The sequence below is a fragment of the Ursus arctos genome, unplaced genomic scaffold, assembly GCF_023065955.2.
Source record: "Ursus arctos isolate Adak ecotype North America unplaced genomic scaffold, UrsArc2.0 scaffold_13, whole genome shotgun sequence".
Lineage (NCBI taxonomy): Eukaryota > Metazoa > Chordata > Mammalia > Carnivora > Ursidae > Ursus > Ursus arctos.
The window spans coordinates 12,798,979-12,819,993 of NW_026622797.1; the positions used below are offsets into that span (position 1 = coordinate 12,798,979).

General features: G+C 39.2%; 1 protein-coding gene, 1 non-coding gene and 1 pseudogene across 4 annotated transcripts in view; all 3 read left to right on the forward strand.

Annotated features, from left to right (window-relative positions):
• The window catches only part of IPCEF1 (interaction protein for cytohesin exchange factors 1), a 172,869-nt gene that overhangs the window by 127,537 nt on the left and 24,317 nt on the right, over nucleotides 1–21,015 (forward strand). For all 3 annotated transcript variants that reach the window (XM_057310935.1, XM_026505107.4, XM_057310937.1), the window contains exons 8-10: nucleotides 649–707; nucleotides 2,043–2,131; nucleotides 14,063–14,420. In XM_057310935.1, coding sequence (XP_057166918.1) covers nucleotides 649–707; nucleotides 2,043–2,131; nucleotides 14,063–14,420 — 506 coding nt within the window. The remainder of the gene's footprint in view (nucleotides 1–648; nucleotides 708–2,042; nucleotides 2,132–14,062; nucleotides 14,421–21,015) is intronic.
• LOC113259698 (U6 spliceosomal RNA) lies at nucleotides 9,883–10,003 on the forward strand (annotated as a pseudogene).
• On the forward strand, nucleotides 20,788–20,891 carry LOC113259691 (U6 spliceosomal RNA). Its single transcript, XR_003317668.2, has one exon. It is a non-coding gene; the product is annotated as a U6 spliceosomal RNA (small nuclear RNA).

A 21,015-nucleotide genomic window follows, 5' to 3' on the forward strand; every position in this document is an offset into this window, starting at 1 on the left:
GTTTGTCTAGTTCTATTTTTATTATTGATGTTTATTTGAAAATCATTGCCAATTAAATGGTAAATTGATAAGAAGATAGGACATTGTCCTTTTCTACCTAACATAAAATTCTTCAAGGAATTAAAAATTTCCCCATCTTAGGAATACCTGTCAAACTCTGAGATCTTTTATTGATTTAATATTAAAATCCTGGCTTAAAAATGGATAATCTTTTCTTTATTTTTTTGTGAAATAAAATTATATTTTAGCAATTACAGAGATGGAACTTTAATGGTTAGGTTACTAAATTCAATGATAGAGTTTTGATGTCTGCTAAAAATTTGAAATGCACAACTACAAAAGACATATTTATTCATATATTTAGAATATCTAATGTGGTTGACCACCTTAGCAAGCTGGATAATGAACCACCTTGTTTCTTGTCTTTCAAAGACTATCCTGAGTAAGGAAAGTATTGTGAAACAAGTGGTTTTAGGTTTTGATACCACAAACTCAAGCTGTTTCTGGAAATGTTTAGACCAACTACAGAATTATGACAATTGCATTATAAAGTCTGGCACAAGACCTTCCTTCAGGGTCTAGGGGGCAGGTGGCTAGGAGATGACCAATCTCTTGGGCTAAGCATTTATTTTTCTATTTGAATTTTAGGTGGTTAAACAAGCTTGGGTTAGCTGTAATCCATCATGAATCTGGTACAAAGGATGAAGGTATGTTCTATTTTAAATTTCTGAGAATTTAGCAAGAATGTTAGAATGAGATAGGATGGAAACACAATGTCAAGTTCTATGCGTAGCCTTGTCCTAATGAAACATACTATGGCATTTAAAATTATCTGAAAATATGGAGAAGCAGACATATTCACACAGACTCACCAACATGGAATAGAGCTTCCCATGCTGGCTAAGAATCCTTTTTACACTTCACCCACACACTAGCAGCTGTAGGCTTCACTGACATCTCAAACAACTGCCTGTGCAAATGTTTTATTGCCCCACTCGCTGAATTTTGACTCAGAGACATGATCTCGTCATGATCTAGACAGATCACTTTCACCCCACTATTTCCTCTCTGATATTTTAATATTTCCACCAGGTGTATGCTGAGGCTAATTACTCCAAATTTGTGCTAGGAAACAATGTCAGATTGGGACACAGGCCATATTTTTAGCTCAGTCTATAGTTCTCTGGGTTCAAAAGCTACAGGAGTTGAAATCTTCTTAATGATGCAATTACTTCTGAATATTGAGAAGAAGGAGGCTTTAGGTGCTGGGGTCGCAGAGTTGATACTATTTCTGAAGGGCTCAGACCACGTAAAACTTGGGAATTGGAAGGTGGGGAGTTAATCTTGGGATAGCAAAAATTATAAAAGCTGAAACTGAGAAAATGAAAATGACAATTTGATTTAAAACAATAAAGAACTAAAATGCAAGAGTGTGAAATCACTGTCCTGACCATCTCCTTGGTCCTCTTTGCCACAATATATTTGAAGTGCATTTATAGATTGTGAGGGAAAAAAGATCACTACACAAAAATCTTCTCCCTATCTTGGTGTTTAAGGCCTTCTGTGATATGGCCTCAAGCAAACTTTCAGCTTCGTTTTTTACCACATCCCTCTGGGGGCCCCGTATAATTGGCTCAGCCTGCACCCTAGACCTAGCTCTCATTACTCTGTGCTCACTGTGGATGGTTTACTTATCCTGCCATTTTCAGCTCCTTATGTCTCCTACAATCAAAATTAATCACTACTGATTTTATGATCCCTTAGCATATGACTCACACCTCTTTTGAGGAATTATTTTACTTTTCCTGAGCTATGGCTAGTCCCCTTCCAACATATTAGACCCTCATGGGGGCAGAGACCCTAATGTGGCTCTTCTTTTTTTCCCCTCTTATGTAATCCCCTTGCACCAGGTAGCTCAGTAGATGAGTCCTTTCTGAATTGGATTGGAATTGCAGTAGCCAGATGGAGCAAAACCTCTGCTCATGCATTATGGAATGAGTGATGACAGTGTTGAAACATTAAGCATTTTCATTTTTGTATAGAATGCTACAGTGAGAGTGAACAGGAGGACCCTGAAATAGCTGCGGAGACACCGCCCCCTCCATACTCCGCGGAGACTTTCTCTCCTTTGGTACGTACTGACCTCATTAGTCTATTGGTCATGATCAAGTGCACGGACGTCATTCCTTCCAGTGGCATAGAATCTACTTTGACCAATAAATTTTTAGAACGGGCTAAATTAAGGTACCTGCCAAGGAGCAAGTGCAGCTCTCAGATTTTGAGTCTTCTCCATAGCAACCCCCTGGTATGAAAAACTCGGTGTATTTGTGTGCGACCCGCCGATGTAGCACGCTGGCAGGAGTCACGGTAATGCAGAGGGCTTCTAGGTGATAGGCCAGTGCTTGCAGACATTTGTTTTATAATGTTTATGTATACCCTACTGGTCTTTAAAAAGAATTGAAAGTGCCTGTCCTGGGCGCCTGCATTCTAACAATGCAAAATGGGGGGGGGGGGGGAGAAGGGGAGGGGTAAAGGCAATAGATGAAGAGAAAGTTAGAGTCTGAAAGGTATCAGGAAGCCAGGAGTGGGGTTAGTGCATTCAATCTGCTCGTGGAATAATTCTTCCGTATATTCACTAGAGAGAAGTCCAAGTGTAAGTCTCAGCTTTGGAAGCATCCAGCGTAAGTTCAGTTTATTGATGGATGTTAAGACTGTGGCATGATTTAGATGCTCGTTGGCATTATAGTGATGGCCCCAGAAGGATTCCAAGCAAGGATCTTCGGGGAACCTTATTTATGGTTCTTCTACCTCCCATGTGTCAGGACTTACGTAGGTACTTTAAATATATAACCGTTTACCTCCCCGCCCCCCAAATAACCCTGAAAAGTAGCAGTATTGAACCTGCATTTCACTGATTACTGAATGAGCTTCTCTTCATATTTATTGCCATTTGGATTTTCTGTTTTGTTTAGTGTCTGTTAAATCTTTAGCACATTTTTAGCTTTTTTACGATTATTATTTTGTATTTATAAAGTTTCTTTATTATCCTTTACATTAGCTCTTTGTCACTTAAAAGTAAGGCACATCTCCTTTTCTGTTTCATGGCTTTTACTTATTTAGACTGTTTCATATTTCTTTCTGTAGACAGTCGTTCTTGATATCAGACTGGCAGATGCATCCATTACTTCTGTTGTGGTTAGTGCCTTTGTTTCTGATTTTAAAAATGGTTTCCTCTTGCTAGGTCATGAGGAGGTAGATAAGGCTATCCTCATTTCATGATTTAGGAAACAGAATTTCAGAGGTAGAATGGGCTGGCTACGCATGCCGTGAACAGGGAGCCTCAGAAGGGAACCGCAGTGTGTCTCACTCTACTGCATGTGTTCTTTCCACCCCACTACGGTACCTGTCCATCCGTGGACCCAAGTGACGAGAGGTTCTGATAGGTTACAGCAGCTCCTTCACCTACTGAACTTCTTTTGCCAGAATTTTCTATTTTGTGTGATGAAGTTTGCATCTTTGTCGTTTTGCCAGTTTCTGGGTTTAGGATATTAAATAGCATTTAAATGATGACTTCTACTGTTGTCACCTGCTGTCAATGGAGAATTGTGGTCCCTTTTCTAGTTTACTTGGCTAGCAACCAAGACCAGAAATAAATATTTGTTGACTGGGTATGTTTATCAAAATCTCTATGCAATAGGACTAGTCTATTAAATTAAGTAAGATACAAATAAAATTAAACTTTGAATATGGTAAAATTTAGACTGGTTTTTGAACTAGACTTACAATATAGCCGATCTTAATATATTCATAACTTGCCCTTAACATAGTCTTTCTCCTCTTTTAAAATCAGTTTCTGAATTTAAAAAAGACTAAATAGATGTGCCTCGTTGGTTTAATAGAGAAACATGTATTTTTAGTTAGTTTCTCTGTTTCTCTCTTTGTCTCTCTCTTCCCTTTCTATCTCTCTCTCTGTCTTTGTCTCTCTTTTCTTCTTCTCTGTCTTTCCCATTTTAACCTGTGACATAACAATGATTTCATTGGTCCTCCGTCCTTCTTTTCCTGAAATTCTCTCTCCCTCCTACTGTCCGCCCCCCGTGACTCTTATATGATTTATTTTGGTTCTAAAATACTGTGATTTTTAGTTTTATAGTGGCAACTAGTATCACAGATTACTAAGAGCATTGTCAGGCATCTAAAAACTGTACTTGAAAGTAAAAGCAACCAAATTGTCTTTTCAGATGAGGGATCATGGCTCAATTGCATTATACATGACAGTCTTACCTGACGTTAGAGTAGAAGCTCAGGGAATGCTTGTTTTAAAACAAACAAATGAAGGGATGCGTATGAGACCAGTAAGTTAGGTCACTGAACTAGGAGGATTCTTTAGAATTTTCTGAGTCATTAATCAAATGTTATTTTTTTTGAAGTTCTAAGTTGAGGATTTTTCTGGAAGGCCATGAAGGCTAACATTTTTTTTTTTTTCTGAAGAAATATATTGGAAATAGATAAATGTTGAACAGTTAGGTTTTATTTTCCTTAGAAACAGAATATGTTCCTCCTGCTCACATATTTTGCAGGCAGATTTTGTTTGTGTTTCCTCTTGTTTCTGAAAAACAGACATGCAAGACACTTGGTTAAAATAACATTTAAGCTTTTTATTGAAACAGATGAAAATTGAAAAACTCATGCTTTTATCCAGAGAATGAATCAACTTAATGTTTTGGCTCAGTCTGGCATAGGCTAGCCACGACTGAGCTATAGAAGCCTAGGTGAAAAATTTTTTTCTCCAAGTTCTTGCTTTTTTTTTTTTTTAAGATTGTATTTATTTATTTGACAGAGAGAGACAGCCAGCGAGAGAGGGAACACAAGCAGGGGGAGTGGGAGAGGAAGAAGCAGACTCCCAGCAGAGGAGCCTGATGTGGGGCTCGATCCTAGAACACTGGGATCACGCCCTGAGCCGAAGGCAGACGCTTAACGACTGCGCCACCCAGGCGCCCCTCTAAGTTCTTGCTTTAAAAAATATATTTTGGGTAATGAACTTTCATTTTGGAATGATGATTCAAAAGTGTAAAATAATGCTATTCTGGAAAATTATCTCCCTAAAATTAGAATCTTGAATTAGAAATGTAATTCAATGTCCAGTCGTTCTAATCACTGCAAACCGTAAGACGCCTGCCACAGACCAGTTTGGTGGCACCACCTTCCACAAGAGAATGAAGAACACTTCAGGGTCTTCTCTGAGTGAACAAGAGGTTTCTGTTTATGTTGCTGCTTCTTGAGAAGACTTCACAGGACGGAGAGTGGAAAAGACATCCATTGATTCACAGAGAAATTAGACATGGGGGCCTTTTGACAAGCTTACTAAAAAGGCTTTAAGTAGACGGGACCCTGTAGATTTCACTTGGGAAGGTTCTCTGTAGAAATCAGTATCCATGATTCCTTGAAACCCACAAAAGAGCAAAAAATTCACATTTCAAACTCAATAATAAGTTACAAAGTGATTTAAGAGCTTAACCATCATTAAAAATCGGTTACATGTGTTTTTTCTCTAGGTTTAATTATGAAAAAGCGTTGTCTGGTAACTCAATCTATGTTTATAAGCTTATTCATTCATTTAACAAATTTTGTTGAGAACCACTTTTCTAAATATTTGGGACACATGAGTAAATAAAAAAGACAACAATTTATTTCTTCATGGAGTCAAACTTTTAGTTGAGGGAGACTGATAATAAATAATCAACAGACAAAGTCAATTATCTACCATGTAGTAGAAATAGAGTATGGGGAATATGGGGATACGAATATGGGGAGATAGGGGTGCTGGAGGTGGGATTGTGGCTGTGAACAGAATGCAAGGAGAAGCCCGAGTGAGAGCTGAGCAAAACTCTTGAAAGGTGGTGTGAGAGACAGTCCAGTGGATGTTTGGGGAGGAGTTTTCTAAGCAAAGAGAACAGTTAGAGCCAAGATCTCCTTGGTGCATAGGTAGCAGTGCAAGGAGGTCGGTGTGGCTGAAGCAGGGTGAGTTAAGATGAGAATAGCAGGAAATGAGGTTGGAGGGTAGTGGTGGCCATACCATGCAGGGCCCCTGGGGCCCCTTAAGGACTTTGATATTTTGAGTTACTTAGGGAGCCTTTGGGAGTTTTGAGTAGAGGAGTGACATGATCAGTTTCCCTCTTAAAAGGACCACTCAGGCTACTGTGTGGGAGAGACCCTGGGAGGTGGGGGTTAAGATAGAAGCAAAGAAATCACAGGGAAGGTTGCAGTGATCTAGTGTGAGAGATGGTGGTGATGCAGGTCAGGGCATAATTGAAAAATGCAATGGGCAGATTTTTGGACTTGGTGAGAAGCTAGACCACCCAGTGGATTGATCAGATAAGAGAGAAACTGAGAGATAAATATTCATAACTCCAGCTTCAAACAGCTCCTGCAGATAATCTTAACATGATTGTCCTCATATTTTGATGCTTTTTAGAAGTACAATTCCTTTTATATCTAAATGATCAAAAAAATCATCTAAAGCAAACCAAAGGATCTGTAAATAAAAATAAACAAAGCCAACTGTGGCCCCTTGGTCAGTGGCAGAGGAGGAAGTAAAAAATGAAACACAGAAAAGGGTAAAATCAGTTTTAGAAATTCAAATTAATTTTGGTAGGACGAATCTCACGCAGCCGTTTACTAAAGGTCACTTCTTTCAATACATGTACCATATACTAGAAATGCTCACAACTGAGATAGTTGTATGAAAAATTATCAGTGACTGCAAATACAAGCCAGATAAAGGTGGAAAGAAAATTCATCCTTGCAAGAGTTATTGCAAGCTCTATGGTTGAACATTTAACTGATTTCAAGACTTTTTCTTTTCTTTTTTGAAGACTTATTTATTTGAGAGAGGAAGAGAGAGAGAGAGAGAGAGGGAATGAGTGCCCTAGTTGGGGGAGGAGCAGGGGAAGAGGGAGAGAAGCAGACTCCCTGCTGAGCACAGAGGCCGATGCAGGGCACCATCTCACAACCCTGAGATCACAACCTGAGCCGAAATCAAGATTTGGCTGCTTAACCGACTGAGCCACCCAGGTGCGCCTGATTTCAAGATTTCTAAAATTAGCATTTACATCTTTGGCCCTTGTTTCAGCAGTTTATTTCAGACTCCTCCTCTGGCAGTCCATCACAAGGCATGGGGCTGCTCCCGACCCCTCATGCCTTCTGGTCCCACTGCCACTGCCCTAGTTGGGGTCTACAATGGCTCTTGCCCGAGTTATAGAAACAGCAGGTATTTTTCTTTCTCTGTCTCTAATATCTCTCTCTTAAAAAACACATCCAGATCAGTCTTCCCAAAGTCAGTTCTGACAGTATCGATTCACCTGCACAAGACTTTCCAGTGACTCCACGGTGCTTATCAAATTAATTCTCGCCTTGTTGGTGTGGTTTTTAAGGTCCTTAGGTTTATTTCCAGCTGCCATTACAGTCTTGTTGGTGATTTCTCTTTTATCCACAGTCCAGTAAACTGCCTGCTGTTTCCCCAAAGCTTTCCAGACTTTCTTGCTCTGGTACTTGCATTGATAAAGTTTCTCCACTGGTAGGAACCACGTGCTCCCACCGCAGTTCCACCATCTCCGGTTCAAATGTGACTTCCTCACTGAAGCTTCCCTGGTCCTCTAAATCAAGATAATCCTGCCCTCTTCTGAGCTCTTCATGTTCCTATTTTTGTGGTGCGGGGGACAGAAACCTTTTTCATGTTGTTATCATTTGCCTTGTATTACAGATTTTTGTGTTTCTGGCTTATTTCCCTAATTATTAAATTCTTTTTTTTTAAAGAAAAGATTGATTTCTTTGAGAGAGAGAGAGCATGTGTGCAAGTAAGGGAAGAAGGAGAGAGAGACTCTCAAGCAGAATGCCCTCTGAGTTGGAGTCCATTGTGGGTCTCAATCCCACAACCCTGAGAGCATGATCTGAGCTGAAACCAAGAGTCAACCACTTAACCGACTGAGCCACCCAGGCGCCCCTCTAATTATGAAATTCTTAAAGTCAGAGGCAGTGTCCAATATCGTTTTCCTTACCCACAACATTTATGACTGTGCCTACCACAATTTGAAGTGAAATACATCTTTATTTAACGGACCGATAAATGGGCAAGTGGGTGATTGTAACTTCATCCATGTTCCCTGCCAATTTGTTGCTCTACTGTTATTTCCCCATGTGAATTAGAACATCACTACTTTACATTTGTCTAATACCTTCACATGGCTTTGAGGAAAATGATTGCATTTGACTTTGACAAAAGTTCTGCATTTTTTACCAACGAGGAAGCCGAAGAGAAATAAATATAAATATCGCAAATATCCTTTGCAAGCTTAAGTTCACCTTTTACGAAGAATATTCTTTCATGTTATCCCACTTGCTCCTCTTGATAAATCAGAGTCAGGCAGGCAGCTAATACATTTTTTGTGCGTATCGACCATGTGCCAGGTTCTGTTGCAGGTAAGGGAATGCCGAATTGAGATAGACAGTTTCTGTTCCCCAGAGCAGGCTGAGTTCTAAGTTGAGGAAGAGGCACAACAGATTTGTAATTCAAACAAGTAGTCTCAAGTGCTGATAAATGCTGTGAGGAAGATGAACAGGGGTAGTGTGCTCGGGAGTGGCCGGGGTTGACGGTGGAGAGGATGTTCCTGAGACTGTCAGGGAAGAGCCTGCTGATACTTGAATCAACACCAGAGTGCTCAGAAGGAAGCAGCCAGCTAGAAACCCACAGAGAGAACGTTTCTGGCGGAAGGAACGGGCACTCAAGGGCTGGAGAGAAGGCCGCTGTGACTGGAAAGGAGAGGGAGGGGGAGGTGGAAGGAGAGGGACTGGTGGGGCAGATAGGGGTCCACGTAAGCCTTCTCAGCTATAATGAAGACTGTGGCTGCTTTTCTACTTGTGGTGGGCAGTTATTAGAGGATTTTCAGCAGGGAATATTGTGATCTATTTTATGTTTTAGAAATACTCTCAGGGAGCCTGGGTGGTTCAGTTGGTTAAGCATCTGCCGTCCGTTCAAGTCATGATCTCAGGGGCCTGTGATCGAGCCCCACATTGGGCTCCCTGCTCAGTGAATGGAGAGTCTGCTTCTCTCTCTCCTTTTGCCCCTCCCCCTCACTCGTGCTCATACTCTCTCTCTCAAATAAATAAAATCGTAAAAAAAAGAAAAAAGAAAAAAGAAGCACTCTAGTTATTGTTTGGAAGATGGGTTAGGATAGGGAGGGGTGGGTAATGGTGGCGGGAGGAAGTCAAAGGAATAGGACTTAGAGGTAAAGTGGCTTCTTCAAGGTCACTTGGATATAAGGGATTGCAGAGAGGAGCCCGTCCTCTGCCACCTCATTGCCCAAGGTCATACAGGAGGCCAGGGGCAGATGGGGCTGTGCTCTATAAGGTCTTTGGGTTTTTAGAGGAATGCTTCTACTAGCGTGTGGTAGAAATACAGACAGTACTTCCTGGGTTTAGCAGCAATTGACTGGTTTGTTTTTATTAATGTGGTGAATAAAAGAGAGGAAAAGCCATACAGATACATTCTTTTTTATTTTTCTCATTTGGTTTTATTATGTTTAGTCTTAAGTCATTCCTGTATTTTCTTTTTTTTAAATATACTTTGACTAATGTTGTTGAACATTTATATGCTGGCTCACTTCTTCTTAATGTTGGTGGCTATCTGAAACTTTTTCCCAAGTCAAATTTGTGTTTTCAAACAATTCAAAGAAAAAGCTAATCAACATTTGAACTAAGCTTCTTTGGTAAATAGAAATATCTTATGTAAGTGTTGAATCACCAAATTCTATACCTGAGACTAATATTACACTGTATGTTAACTAACAGGAATTTAAATTAAAAAATATGCATACAATGGAAAAAACCATACTCACTTTGGCAGCACATATAGGAAAACTGGAACGATACAGAGAAGATTAGCATGGCCTCTGTGCAAAGATGACACACAAATCCGTGAAGAAAATGTGAAAAAGCAATATGGATTTTTAACTTAATCATATAGTCTCTTCATTGAAACTTAGATCTTGAGAATGTCTTTAAATTTTCTCATTAAAAAGTAAAATATTTAAAACCCAAATGTTCTGAAATGAATGAACCACCATGCAATTATTAACCTCTACTAGATAAAATAATAATTTTGTTGGAGATCAGGAGAACATTTTGTTGGAGTAGTGCGTTATCGTCAGTGACAGTCACTCCTAGATCCTGGGGTTGGGATAAATCATTTGTAGCAATTCCATAGAGAATTTCGCCGTGCTCCTCCATAAGAGACTGAACGACTCTGGGCTGTTTTTCTTCTAGGCTTTTGGATTGGCATTAATTTATTACCAACTATATATCAGGTGCAGATGTAAAAAAAATAGGCAAAAATAATTATTAAAAACAGCCTGTTCTCAAGTAGCTCACCAAAAAAAAAAAAAAAGAACAAGTCTGTCAGCAGTCATAGTATTAGTTGACAAATAAAATGACATTCCACCTAGTAGGATAGAAGGAAGCCTGGGAGCACCGTGCAGAGGTACCCATGCGGCCTTGAGCCCACTGAAGGCTTCCTGGAGGAGGCAGTCCTTGAACTGGTATTGAAAGATGGGCTTCAGTCTAGGAGAGACCGTCACTTCTCTCTACCTTCATTTGATTTGCAGGGAGAAGTTTTGTGAGTGTATTACACGGAGGTTCATAGAAGGCACTGAGCTAAGTGTTCTGTGTTCTGTGGATTTTGGTGGCTACACAGCGGTAGAAACAATGACCTGTGATTTAGCACTACAGTATCTACGAAGTGCATTTCCCTGTTCAGCCCTTCGTGATGGCGCTCCAGGATCGCTTGGACTCCTATTTTGCTAATCTCTCTTCTAATAAAAGCTCCCTCTGGCCTGATACACATCATCTTTTTTTCCCTCATTTTCTCTTTCCATCTCTCTAGTTCTTCCTTGTTTTTTCTTGCTCGCTCTTCTTTTTTCCATTTAAAAATCAAATTTCTAAGGGTGCCTGGTGGCTCAGTTGGTTAAGTCTGCCTTTGGCTCAGGTCATGATCCCAGGACACTGGGATGAGCCCCACATCAGACTCCCTGCTCAGCGGGGAACCTACTTTTCCCTCCGCCTCTGCCTGCCACTCCCCCTGCTTGTGCTCTCTCTCTCTGTCAGATAAATAAATAAAATCTGTAAAAAAAATAAAAATCAAATTTCTAAATATTACACAGTGCAGTAGAGATGATGGATTGAAAACATGTGAATTGTGTTTGAGTAGTAAGTACCTCCAAAAGGAATATACTTCACAGAAATTTCTGATGCTCAATGAACATATCTTTCCTGGCCCATTAAACAGAGTTTTGGGGACCAGAAAGCTTATGGAAAATGCTACAGCAGCTATGTGCACAGGCTTTTGCTCAAATAGCCCATTTTGCTAATCAAATTACAGTAATATCAATAGGAACAACAGGAAAACCTTGCAGTTGGTCTCTTTTCAGAAAAGGAAGCTGGCCCCATCAAAGCCAAGTTTTACTAAAATAGCTCACAATGGGGGAACATGTCAGGACTGGGTCTGAATGGTATTTTTGTTAATATTTATTTCATAGATCATTCTAATGAGTAAACAAGTCTTGGCATTTATTTGGACAGCTTGGGGGCTGGGCATTATCTCCTTTAGATAACTAAGATTTTATTTAGTGAATTACAGATCCTTAATCTCTTAGTTGTTGAATGGTCTGAATGATTTGAGGCAACTGATTTGTAACTCACTGACACGTTCCTGAATGGAAAGTTTTCATGTCTGTACAGTATGTACAAACATATTATTAGTAAGATATATGATGAGCAAGTATCTTAACTGGATATTTTAATGTCATGCTTCTAAAAAGTGAATTTACTGGTTATTTGACAATGCATGTCTAGTATTCAGCAAATTGAGCATATGTTGGGTAAATACGGGCTTTTCCCATCAGAACTCAGAGTTTAGAACCTGCAAAATTCTTGGGAACATACTGGATGGAAACAAAATCAATCATTCTGAGTTAATTGCAATGATTCTGAGGTTGTGGGGAGAAAATCCTAGTTTGCTCTTTGGCGTCGTCCCACTAACAATTTCCTTCCTACTACTTCTTCGACTTTTGAATGCTTGAAATTGATGAAACTGAACCATAAAATGCCTTCTCTGTCTCATCTGCCATTGGAGATATAGGGTGACCCAGAGACACTCTTGTCTCTTTTGTCTAGATGTTTGGATTTTATTGACAAATAAAATTAAAAGTGAAGGATTAACATATAGTTGCCATTTTTTTTTTTTTTGCTATGTAGGACATAAAAAAATACTTTAAAAAGACAAAAACTAACATCTATTATCACCATTTTCCAAAAGAAGGCATGTATTTTACCATCAAAATGAAACAAGGATAAAATCTCAGGATAAATGAAGTCCTTTCCAAGAGAGGGCGATTGGTGGTGTTGCATTGATGTTTTCTCCGTGGGCAGATGAACATTTTGCCAAGGACTCTTATTAATTCTTGCATTGTTTCTTAGGAACTGCTTTCAGAAGATCCTCTATCGTCAAGCTATTTCTCACAGTCTAGGAACAATTGTTGGCTTCTCTTTATTTATTTATTTTTTTTAAATGATTTTTTATTATATTATGTTAGTCACCATACAGTACATCCCCGGTTTCCGATGTAAGGCTCAATGATTCATTAGTTGTGTATAACACCCAGTGCACCATGCAATACGTGCCCTCCTTACTACCCATCACCGGTCTATCCCATTCCCCCACCCCCCTCCCCTCTGAAGCCCTCAGTTTGTTTCTCATAGTCCATAGTCTCTCACGTTTCATTCCCCCTGGCTTCTCTTTATTGAGTTAAGAGCTTGCAAATGGATTCTTATCTTTTTTTGGTGAAAGTTTATTGAAGGTTTTAAATTATTTAAGAACTAATGAGCTAACATGATTTCACCTGTGTAGTTACGAGCTATTGCTGGGTGTGTGCTAAAGAATATGTAAATGATATTGGAAAACTGAAACGTATGTACTTTGTCCACATCCGTGGTCTCCACTCAGTTAATATTTTGCTTCCTGTCTGGCTTCAGCTTTTGTTTTCTTTCTCTTAATTACCTTTCTCAAAAGTTTTTGCTCAATCAGTGAGAACTCAGTGATCGATTACAATCTGCTTTTTGCTCAAAGTATCCTTCAGTATTTCAAAGAGTCCCCCAAAGAGACCTTTTACATTTCTAGAGAGCGTTGAAGGATAGGGTAAATCACATTAAGGAGACCTTTCAGATCCTAAAACAGAGAATTCAAAGTTATACAAATTGGTTTTGGGCAATGGCGTGATAGTTCTTGTTATATGAATATAAAGATACATTTTTCATTGGATTATTTTTTTAGAGTAGTTTAGGTTTCTTTATATCTTTTTTAATAACACATTACAATACACAACTGAGCTCCGGGCGTGTCATTTAAACCTGTGGATGTAGATCCCTAAGAAGTAGAATGGAATTTACATTTAAATGTAATCTTAACTTCATTCCTTGTGGCAACTAACGGAAGTACTGAATACAAACAGACCAATTCTCTCTCAGTGTATTTTATCAAGTCCTTTTAACAGTTTTATAATGAACTTTGCTGTGATCTGTTTAAGAATCTTCAAATTAAGTAATGAGGAAGCTTAAGAATTGTAATTTCCCCCATAGCAAATTGAACTCAAACAGAATAAAAAGGGGTTGTACTAATAATCCTCACATGAAGTATGAGAATTAAGGTCGTAGGCGAAGCCAATGCAGCTATTTCCCTATCACTGAGATATAAAGTTAAACATGGTGTCTTCAGCTGTTTGGGAAAAAAAGGGTTAAATGCAAGAACAAAAAGCAATTATTCTGAATTACAGTTGGTAAAACAAATGAAAAAAAAAAAAAGCGAACCCAAAGCTTGTGAATGGCTTTTAAAACGATTTGTTACTAATAATTTGTTTCTGAAACACTGGAGTACCTTCGTTGAAAATGGAAAATAGAGAATGCCAGTTTAATCGTGATTTATTTATTTTATTCTGTTTTGGTTTTATTTATGAAACAGGCTGCACAGCAGGCATCTTCCTCTTCACCCAAATCCTGTTCTTCCTCTTCCTCGGAAAGTACAATCAAGACACAGAGCAGTGTGGCCTCCTTATCTAGAGAGAGGCAGTCCTGGACTGACATGGTGCATAGTTCCGCCGCTGCGGACGACGAGGGACAGTCTATAACTTTCGCCGTGCAGGTTCACTCACTTGCACCCTCAGAGGCAAACAGCTGCAGGGCTCTGGAAAACAGCCTTGCCACATCGGAAAGTGGATTTTTGAACTCTTTGTCTAGTGATGACACTTCTTCACTGACTAGCAACCTGGACCATCTTATTGTCCCAGACAAGCCCACTGGATCAAAGATGGCGGACAGAGGTAAACCAACAATTTGTTTACTCTTTCCTAAAGAATGAATATTTGCGTGTGGATATAGAACTCTAGGTTTAATTTGTAAGAAGAATGTTGAATGTCATGAATGATGATTCAATAATTAAACAGTCAGGTGGGCTAAGCCTGAGGGCTGCTTCTGTAGAGTTTGTATGTGGAGGACTCCAGCTTCAAGGCCATTAATTACCCACCTAAGTGTCCCTGGCCACAGGCTTATAGTGATGAGACTTATAATGTTCCACCAATCTGAGGAAAAGTTTGACTCCTTTTTGGTCCCATGTCTTATGCCCTGGAGCTCGTGGTGATTAGATCAAGATTTTGTAGGTTGATATCTTGTGGTTCCAAACAAACGGAGAGCAACCACCTTCCCTGGGCCACAACCACGGGAAAGGCCTAGATCCTCGTTAGTTGGCTCCTGAAGCTGTCAGTGTGGTTAACCGGAAGATGGACGGTTTGCACGCACTTTGGAAGGCAGCACTAGAACTTTTTTTTTTTAAAGATTTTTTTATTTATTTATGTGACAGAGAGACAGCCAGCGAGAGAGGGAAGACAGCAGGGGAGTGGGAGAGGAAGAAGCAGGCTCCCAGCCGAGGAGCCCGATGTGGGACTCGATCCCGAAACGCCAGGATCACGCCCTGAGCCAAAGGCAGACGCTTAACGACTGCGCTACCCAGGCGCCCCAGCACTAGAACTTTTAAACACGAAGGAGAGCACAGTGTCTGCTTTTGAAAAAAAACAACAAAATATTTTTAAGTCTTAGCAAAGGAAACAGTGAATGGAGTATAGAAACGTGAACTTTCTTAATAATCTGTGATAATTGGTCTTATCTTTTGTTCAGACAAACTTTTTTTAAGTATTAGTTTTCAGTCATGATGTGGCTTGGTGGATGGTCTGTACCTTATTTACTCGGGTATAAAAACAAGCCAACCTGATACAAGATCCTGAGCGACAAGACAATGCTGAGTTTGGTCTGTATTTTTTCAGGGTACTTTTGAAAGAAAGTTGACGGGGGCAGTTCTCATGATACCTTGCCAGAGTGGCCCGAAGACAGATGGCTGCTCTCCCCTCTCTCCGAGCCTGATAATCAGGGAAAGTTTATTTAAGGTCTCAAATTTTCAGATATACCCTATTAATTTAATATTTGGTGTCAGGGTTATTTGAGCCAAGGATCGTGACTATAGTCCAGTTGCGTGTGTGTGTGTACAGTATTTTGAAGTATGTAAATTTGAATGCTCAGGCTGGGAACTCACTCTCTAAGTCACCATGATTGTCATCACTCCCTATGGCCTCACCTGAAGATACTTCCCACGGTTGTGTTACCTGCCTGGCAACTGATGGCATTTTTGTTTAATACCCCTAATCTAGGCCAGTGGTCTACTTTACATTTAAAAAAGTAGACTGAAAAAAGTCATTGGCGAAATAACCTATGTCTAGAGGTGAAGGAAGTGGAATAGGGAGGAGAGTGGAAACAGCACCAGTGGGAATACAGGGGTCACAGGTGCGCTCTGACAGATGGAAAACCGGAGACAGGAGCCGGCCTTAGGTTTGAGACGTGCTGTCACGTAGAGGAAATATTGGGCGTAATCTGTGTCTCCTTGGAAGTGCAGAACTGATGCAGATGGTGAGGCTAGAAGCACAAGCAAAAGGGAGGTGGTTTTAGATTCAGCATGAGAAACTTCTTGTAATGTTGAAAATGGTTCAAAATTGAATGGGTTTCTTGGAAAGTAATGCATTCCTTGTCACTGGAGGTGTTTCCTCATTCTGAGACAACCATTTTCATTGGGTATTAATTGCATATTGATTGTAATCTTTATTCTTTTTTTAAAAAAGTTTTTATTTATTTATTTTAGAGTGAGAGAGAGAGAGAGAGACACGAGCAGGGGGAGGGAGAGGGGCAGAGAGAGAGGGAGGACTCGATGCTGAGTGTGGAGCGAGACCTGGGGCTCCATCTCATCACCCCGAGATCGTGACCTGAGCCGAAACCGAAAAGTCAGACGCTCAACCAGCTGAGCCACTGAGACGCCCCACAATCTTTGTTCTTATGAAGACATACTGAAGAGAGCACTTAAGTATCTTGAGCTGGACGGCCTCTAACTTGATACTTGGAGGAGTCTTTCAGATACAGCGTTGTTTGAACTAAAGAAAATCATGAAAAGTACCACATCTATTCTTTTCCTGTGAAAAACTCTTAATCATTGGCCCATAAGTAGAACTAAAAAGTGTCATGTGCACACATACACACACATACACACACACCCCACCCCAGGATGAGGGGGGCTTTAAAAGCAAAACAGAGCATAAAATTCCATTTGCAATCTTTCCCGAGAGATGACCCTGCAGATTGAGCTTTTCTTTAGGATGAATAAACTGCGAGTCATGGGAATACATGTGTACCTCGTGTCCATGTCCAAGTGTCATTCTGGGGAGGCACGAGCTGCAGAGCTGGCTGGGGACCAGCATCTCTTTCAATCTAAGGGAGAACAAACCTAGTATTTAAAAATTTTAAGTTAAGTGCTGGGTGACCAACAAAATCTCTCTGCTTCTTCCAGCAGCTTGACATGAAGGTATTCCTCTCAGTAGAAAGGAAGAGAAAATAAAAGTCTTTTTCCCTCACTGATGTGTTGGCAGTTGCCATATGTTACAAAATTTTTGCTGATGATTTTCTCCTGCTGCTGGGGATTTGGTTAAATTCCCAGAAGAGTTAAACCACATAAAGTCATTGCTATGGAAACAGCAACCAGGTCTTTTCTTGCGTTTGAGATGATTTGCTGTTGAGTAATCAGACTGCATATTATACATTTTTTTTACATGTGTATGTTTGTGTGTTGGAGAGGAAGGTAGCTTTTCATTTCTCTGACTGCTAAAAATTATTTTTTAGCTGCCAATTAAAAAAAGAAAAGCTCTGACATTCCTGTGTCTGAAATATTGTTCAGGGTGTTTTTATGACAGGGATTGAAGTGTCAACATGGTCTAAGACAGGAGTTAGGATTTTAGGTTAAGTCCCAGTCTCAAGATGCATTTGCTAGAGAAAGAGGCTTTTCTCCTAGAAAAGATTCTTAAAGGTTAATAACTGAGTCCTGAAATAAGTAAGAAGCATGCGTTACAGCCTTCTTTTTATTTCGACGAGAGAAATGTTTTGCGGTTGTGCAATTAAAATTGTGTTTGCTAGAATTTTATACTGAATTTAAATAGCCTTTTAGACCTTTCTTCCCTGTGGTGTAAGCTAATAAAAAAATGCAGAGTGTTAATTGCATCCCATTGCCTTTCCACATTGGAAGTTACAGAGTTCCAGAGCTTTCCAGATTCTTCACTGAGTCTTTCCTCAAAGCACAGTGGGGAAAAAAGGTGATGGGGTTAGTGGAATATTCATTTCAGTTCAATTTTACCCTATATTGTTTCCTTCTGTGAGAGGTTATTTGGTCTGTTACTTATGCCTATGTGATGATAACTCCCATGTATGTCTCTATTTACATTATGCTGACAATGTGGAGACGATTTTATTTATGCTTACACCATGAACGGAGTGACCATACCCTGGATGCTAAAGAGCTGAATAACCACCAGTGACGCTAATACTCCATGTAAATAAATGGTCAAGGACAAGTCCAGTCAGAATCAATATGGGAACCATGTAGAAGAAAAAGAATTGTTAACGAAGAGCCAAGCATACTGGAAAATGCGTGACAGCTTAAGAATGTGACATAAATGAGCCGGATTTTAAGAGTTACAAAAATTGTAGGGGCGCCTGGGTGGCTCAGTCAGTTAAGTGTCGGCCTTCAGCTCAGGTCATGATCCCAGGGTCCTCGGATCAAGTCCCACGTCGGGTTGCTTGCTCAGTGGGGAGCCTGCTTCTCCCTCTGCCTGCTGCTCCCCCTGCTTGTTCTCACTCAATCTCTGTCTCTCTGACACATAAATAAAATCGTAAAAAAAAATTTACATAATCTGAGTGAAAATAGTATGGATGCTATATTATTTTAGCTAGCTAATTCAGATGCTGTTGTAGGAATTATTCAGCATGTCTCTTTAGGAAGCAAGAAGATAATAAAAAAAAAAAGTTAAATACTGAAGTCCATTCAATTTACTCTTATTTTTTTGAGTACCTAGCATGTACTCATGTACTCAGTCCTAACAGGAACACACAGATGAACAAGACACAACTTCTGGGCTAAAAAATGTTAAGATCTTTATGGGGAGGGTGGGAGGAATAAGACTCATTTAATGAAAGAAAGCAGAGTAAAGTAAGTGCCACACAAAGACAGAAGGTACTTGAGGGATTTAAAGGAGAGCAAGAACTCAAAGTACGGAAGATCACATCTAAGTAATCTGTGATCCTAGTGGGAAGATCTGCAGAGAGGGAAGCCATGGGAAGGAGGGATGGAAAAGAAATTTGGATAATGTTGAATTCTAGGCTAGTCATTAGTTTTATTTCAGTAGATAATGGATGACCGTTTCTCATCAGGGTGCTCATATAATCGATGATATACTTTTTTAAAATTATTGATCACAATTTGTTTTAAAGTCATGAAAGGCCAGCAAGAGTCAGGCTGGACAAATACCTGAGATGCTATACTTCAGAAAAATTATGTCGCTCTAGAATGTGGGGTTAGAAGCATATAAGGGGACAGAGGAAATCAGAAGAGTTAGGAAATTTTGTAATAGCTGGGGTGGCGGTGGAAAGAGGAAGCAAAGGAGAGACTGGGGGGGTTCCATAGCATGCCTACCAAGGTGAGGACTGATCTTGGTCTTTGTACCTCTATGACTTAATTTAGTCTCTAGAAGATTTCCTAGTGATCCTATTTTTTGAACTATAATTTAAGAAGCGATCTCAAAATAGAAGTAAATATTTAGTGTTGGGAAAATCAGAATCTACAATTGTTGACCTCAATGGCATTGCTCTCAAGCATAGATGATCTACCGCCTTTTTTGTTTGCTCCATGCCCAGTGGTTAACGATCCCTAGAAGATGTTATGAAATAATGCTGATTAGATTACCTGCAAATTGGTGCAATATAACTAGTTCATTTTATTTATGATTATAAACATCTAAGTTATTTTTTAGTGAATATTCATTATGTGATGTGATTAAACAGATTCTTTCCCCAGTGACTTGTACTGCTACCTTTATGGTATCAAAATTCATATATATATATATATATATATATATATATATATATATAGGCTTATTTCTGCAATCTCTGTAGTCTTTCACTGATGTTTTATCTTCTATTTTGTCAGTACAGTAGTTAATTCTACTTTTATATCATGCTTTATTATTCTGTAGAGCATTACTCTCTTTGGCACTATCTTCAGGTAAATTTTTGGATTTGATTTTCAAGTTTAATTTTAAAAATCACATTTGGATTTTGATGAAAATTTTCTTGACTTTGTTTAGATTAATTTGGTGAGAACTGCTATCTTTAAAGCACTGAGTCATTTCATCTATGAACATGGTATATTTCTCCATCGCTGATGTGAAAATAGAAGGCTTTTTTTTTTTCATCTTTGTCTTATACTAGTCACCCTACCTTATAGTTGGAAGTTGTTTTATTTCTAGATAAATTATCGTATCTTTATGATGACCATTTTAGCTTGTCCTCTCTAATATTTACGCTTCATTTCCTTTTCTTACTTGTGTGATCGCAATTTGCCTGAAGTTTTTTGCTTTTTTACTCTAAAAAATAGTCTTTGGCATTATTGGTTGCACATTATTTTTATTATCCCGTTAATGAAATTCTGCTTTATCTTTTTTTTAACTCTAGAAACTAGCAAAATCATTAAAGATTTTTTTTATTATGTTCAGTTAGCCAGCATATAGTACATCATTAGTTTTTGATGTAGTGGTCAACGATCCATTAGTTGTGTATAACACCCAGTGCTCATCACTACACGTGCCCTCCTGCTTTATCTTTATGAAATCTTTCATTTTACTTGGAATTATTTTGCTGGACCTTTGCTAGCTCCTTAAATTAATTGCCTCGTTGATTTACTTTCACATCTTTTTCCTAGTACATATGTGCGTGTTCTGCCTCTTGGACTAGAACTTGCAGTTTGTGTTACATAGTACTTTCATTGTTGGCCATTTGCAAGCCAGAAGTTTTAAGAGTAATTTAACTTTTTTTTTTAATGATTTTTTATTATATTATGTTAGTCACCATACAGTACATCCCCGGTTTCCGATGTAAGCCTCGATGATTCATTAGTTGTGTATAACACCCAGTGCACCATGCAATACGTACCCTCCTTAATACCCATCACCAGCCTATCCCATTCCCCCACCCCCCTAAGAGTAATTTAACTTTTAATTTCTTCTGTAACCAAACCTAGTTTTAAAAGAGTGCTCTTAAATTTCAAAGTGAGTGCTCACTTCAGCACACACAGTAAAATTGAAATGATACAGAGAAGATTAGCATAGTCCCTGTGCAGGGATGACACACAAATTCATGAAGTGTTCCGTATTTTTGTTCACTGGAATTAAAATAAGAACTTAAACACACACAATATTTAAAAATATTTCAAAGCGATTATGTTTTCAGCTGTCTGCATGGGATTCACAAAAGGCCAATGACAAAAGTCAATGACATAAT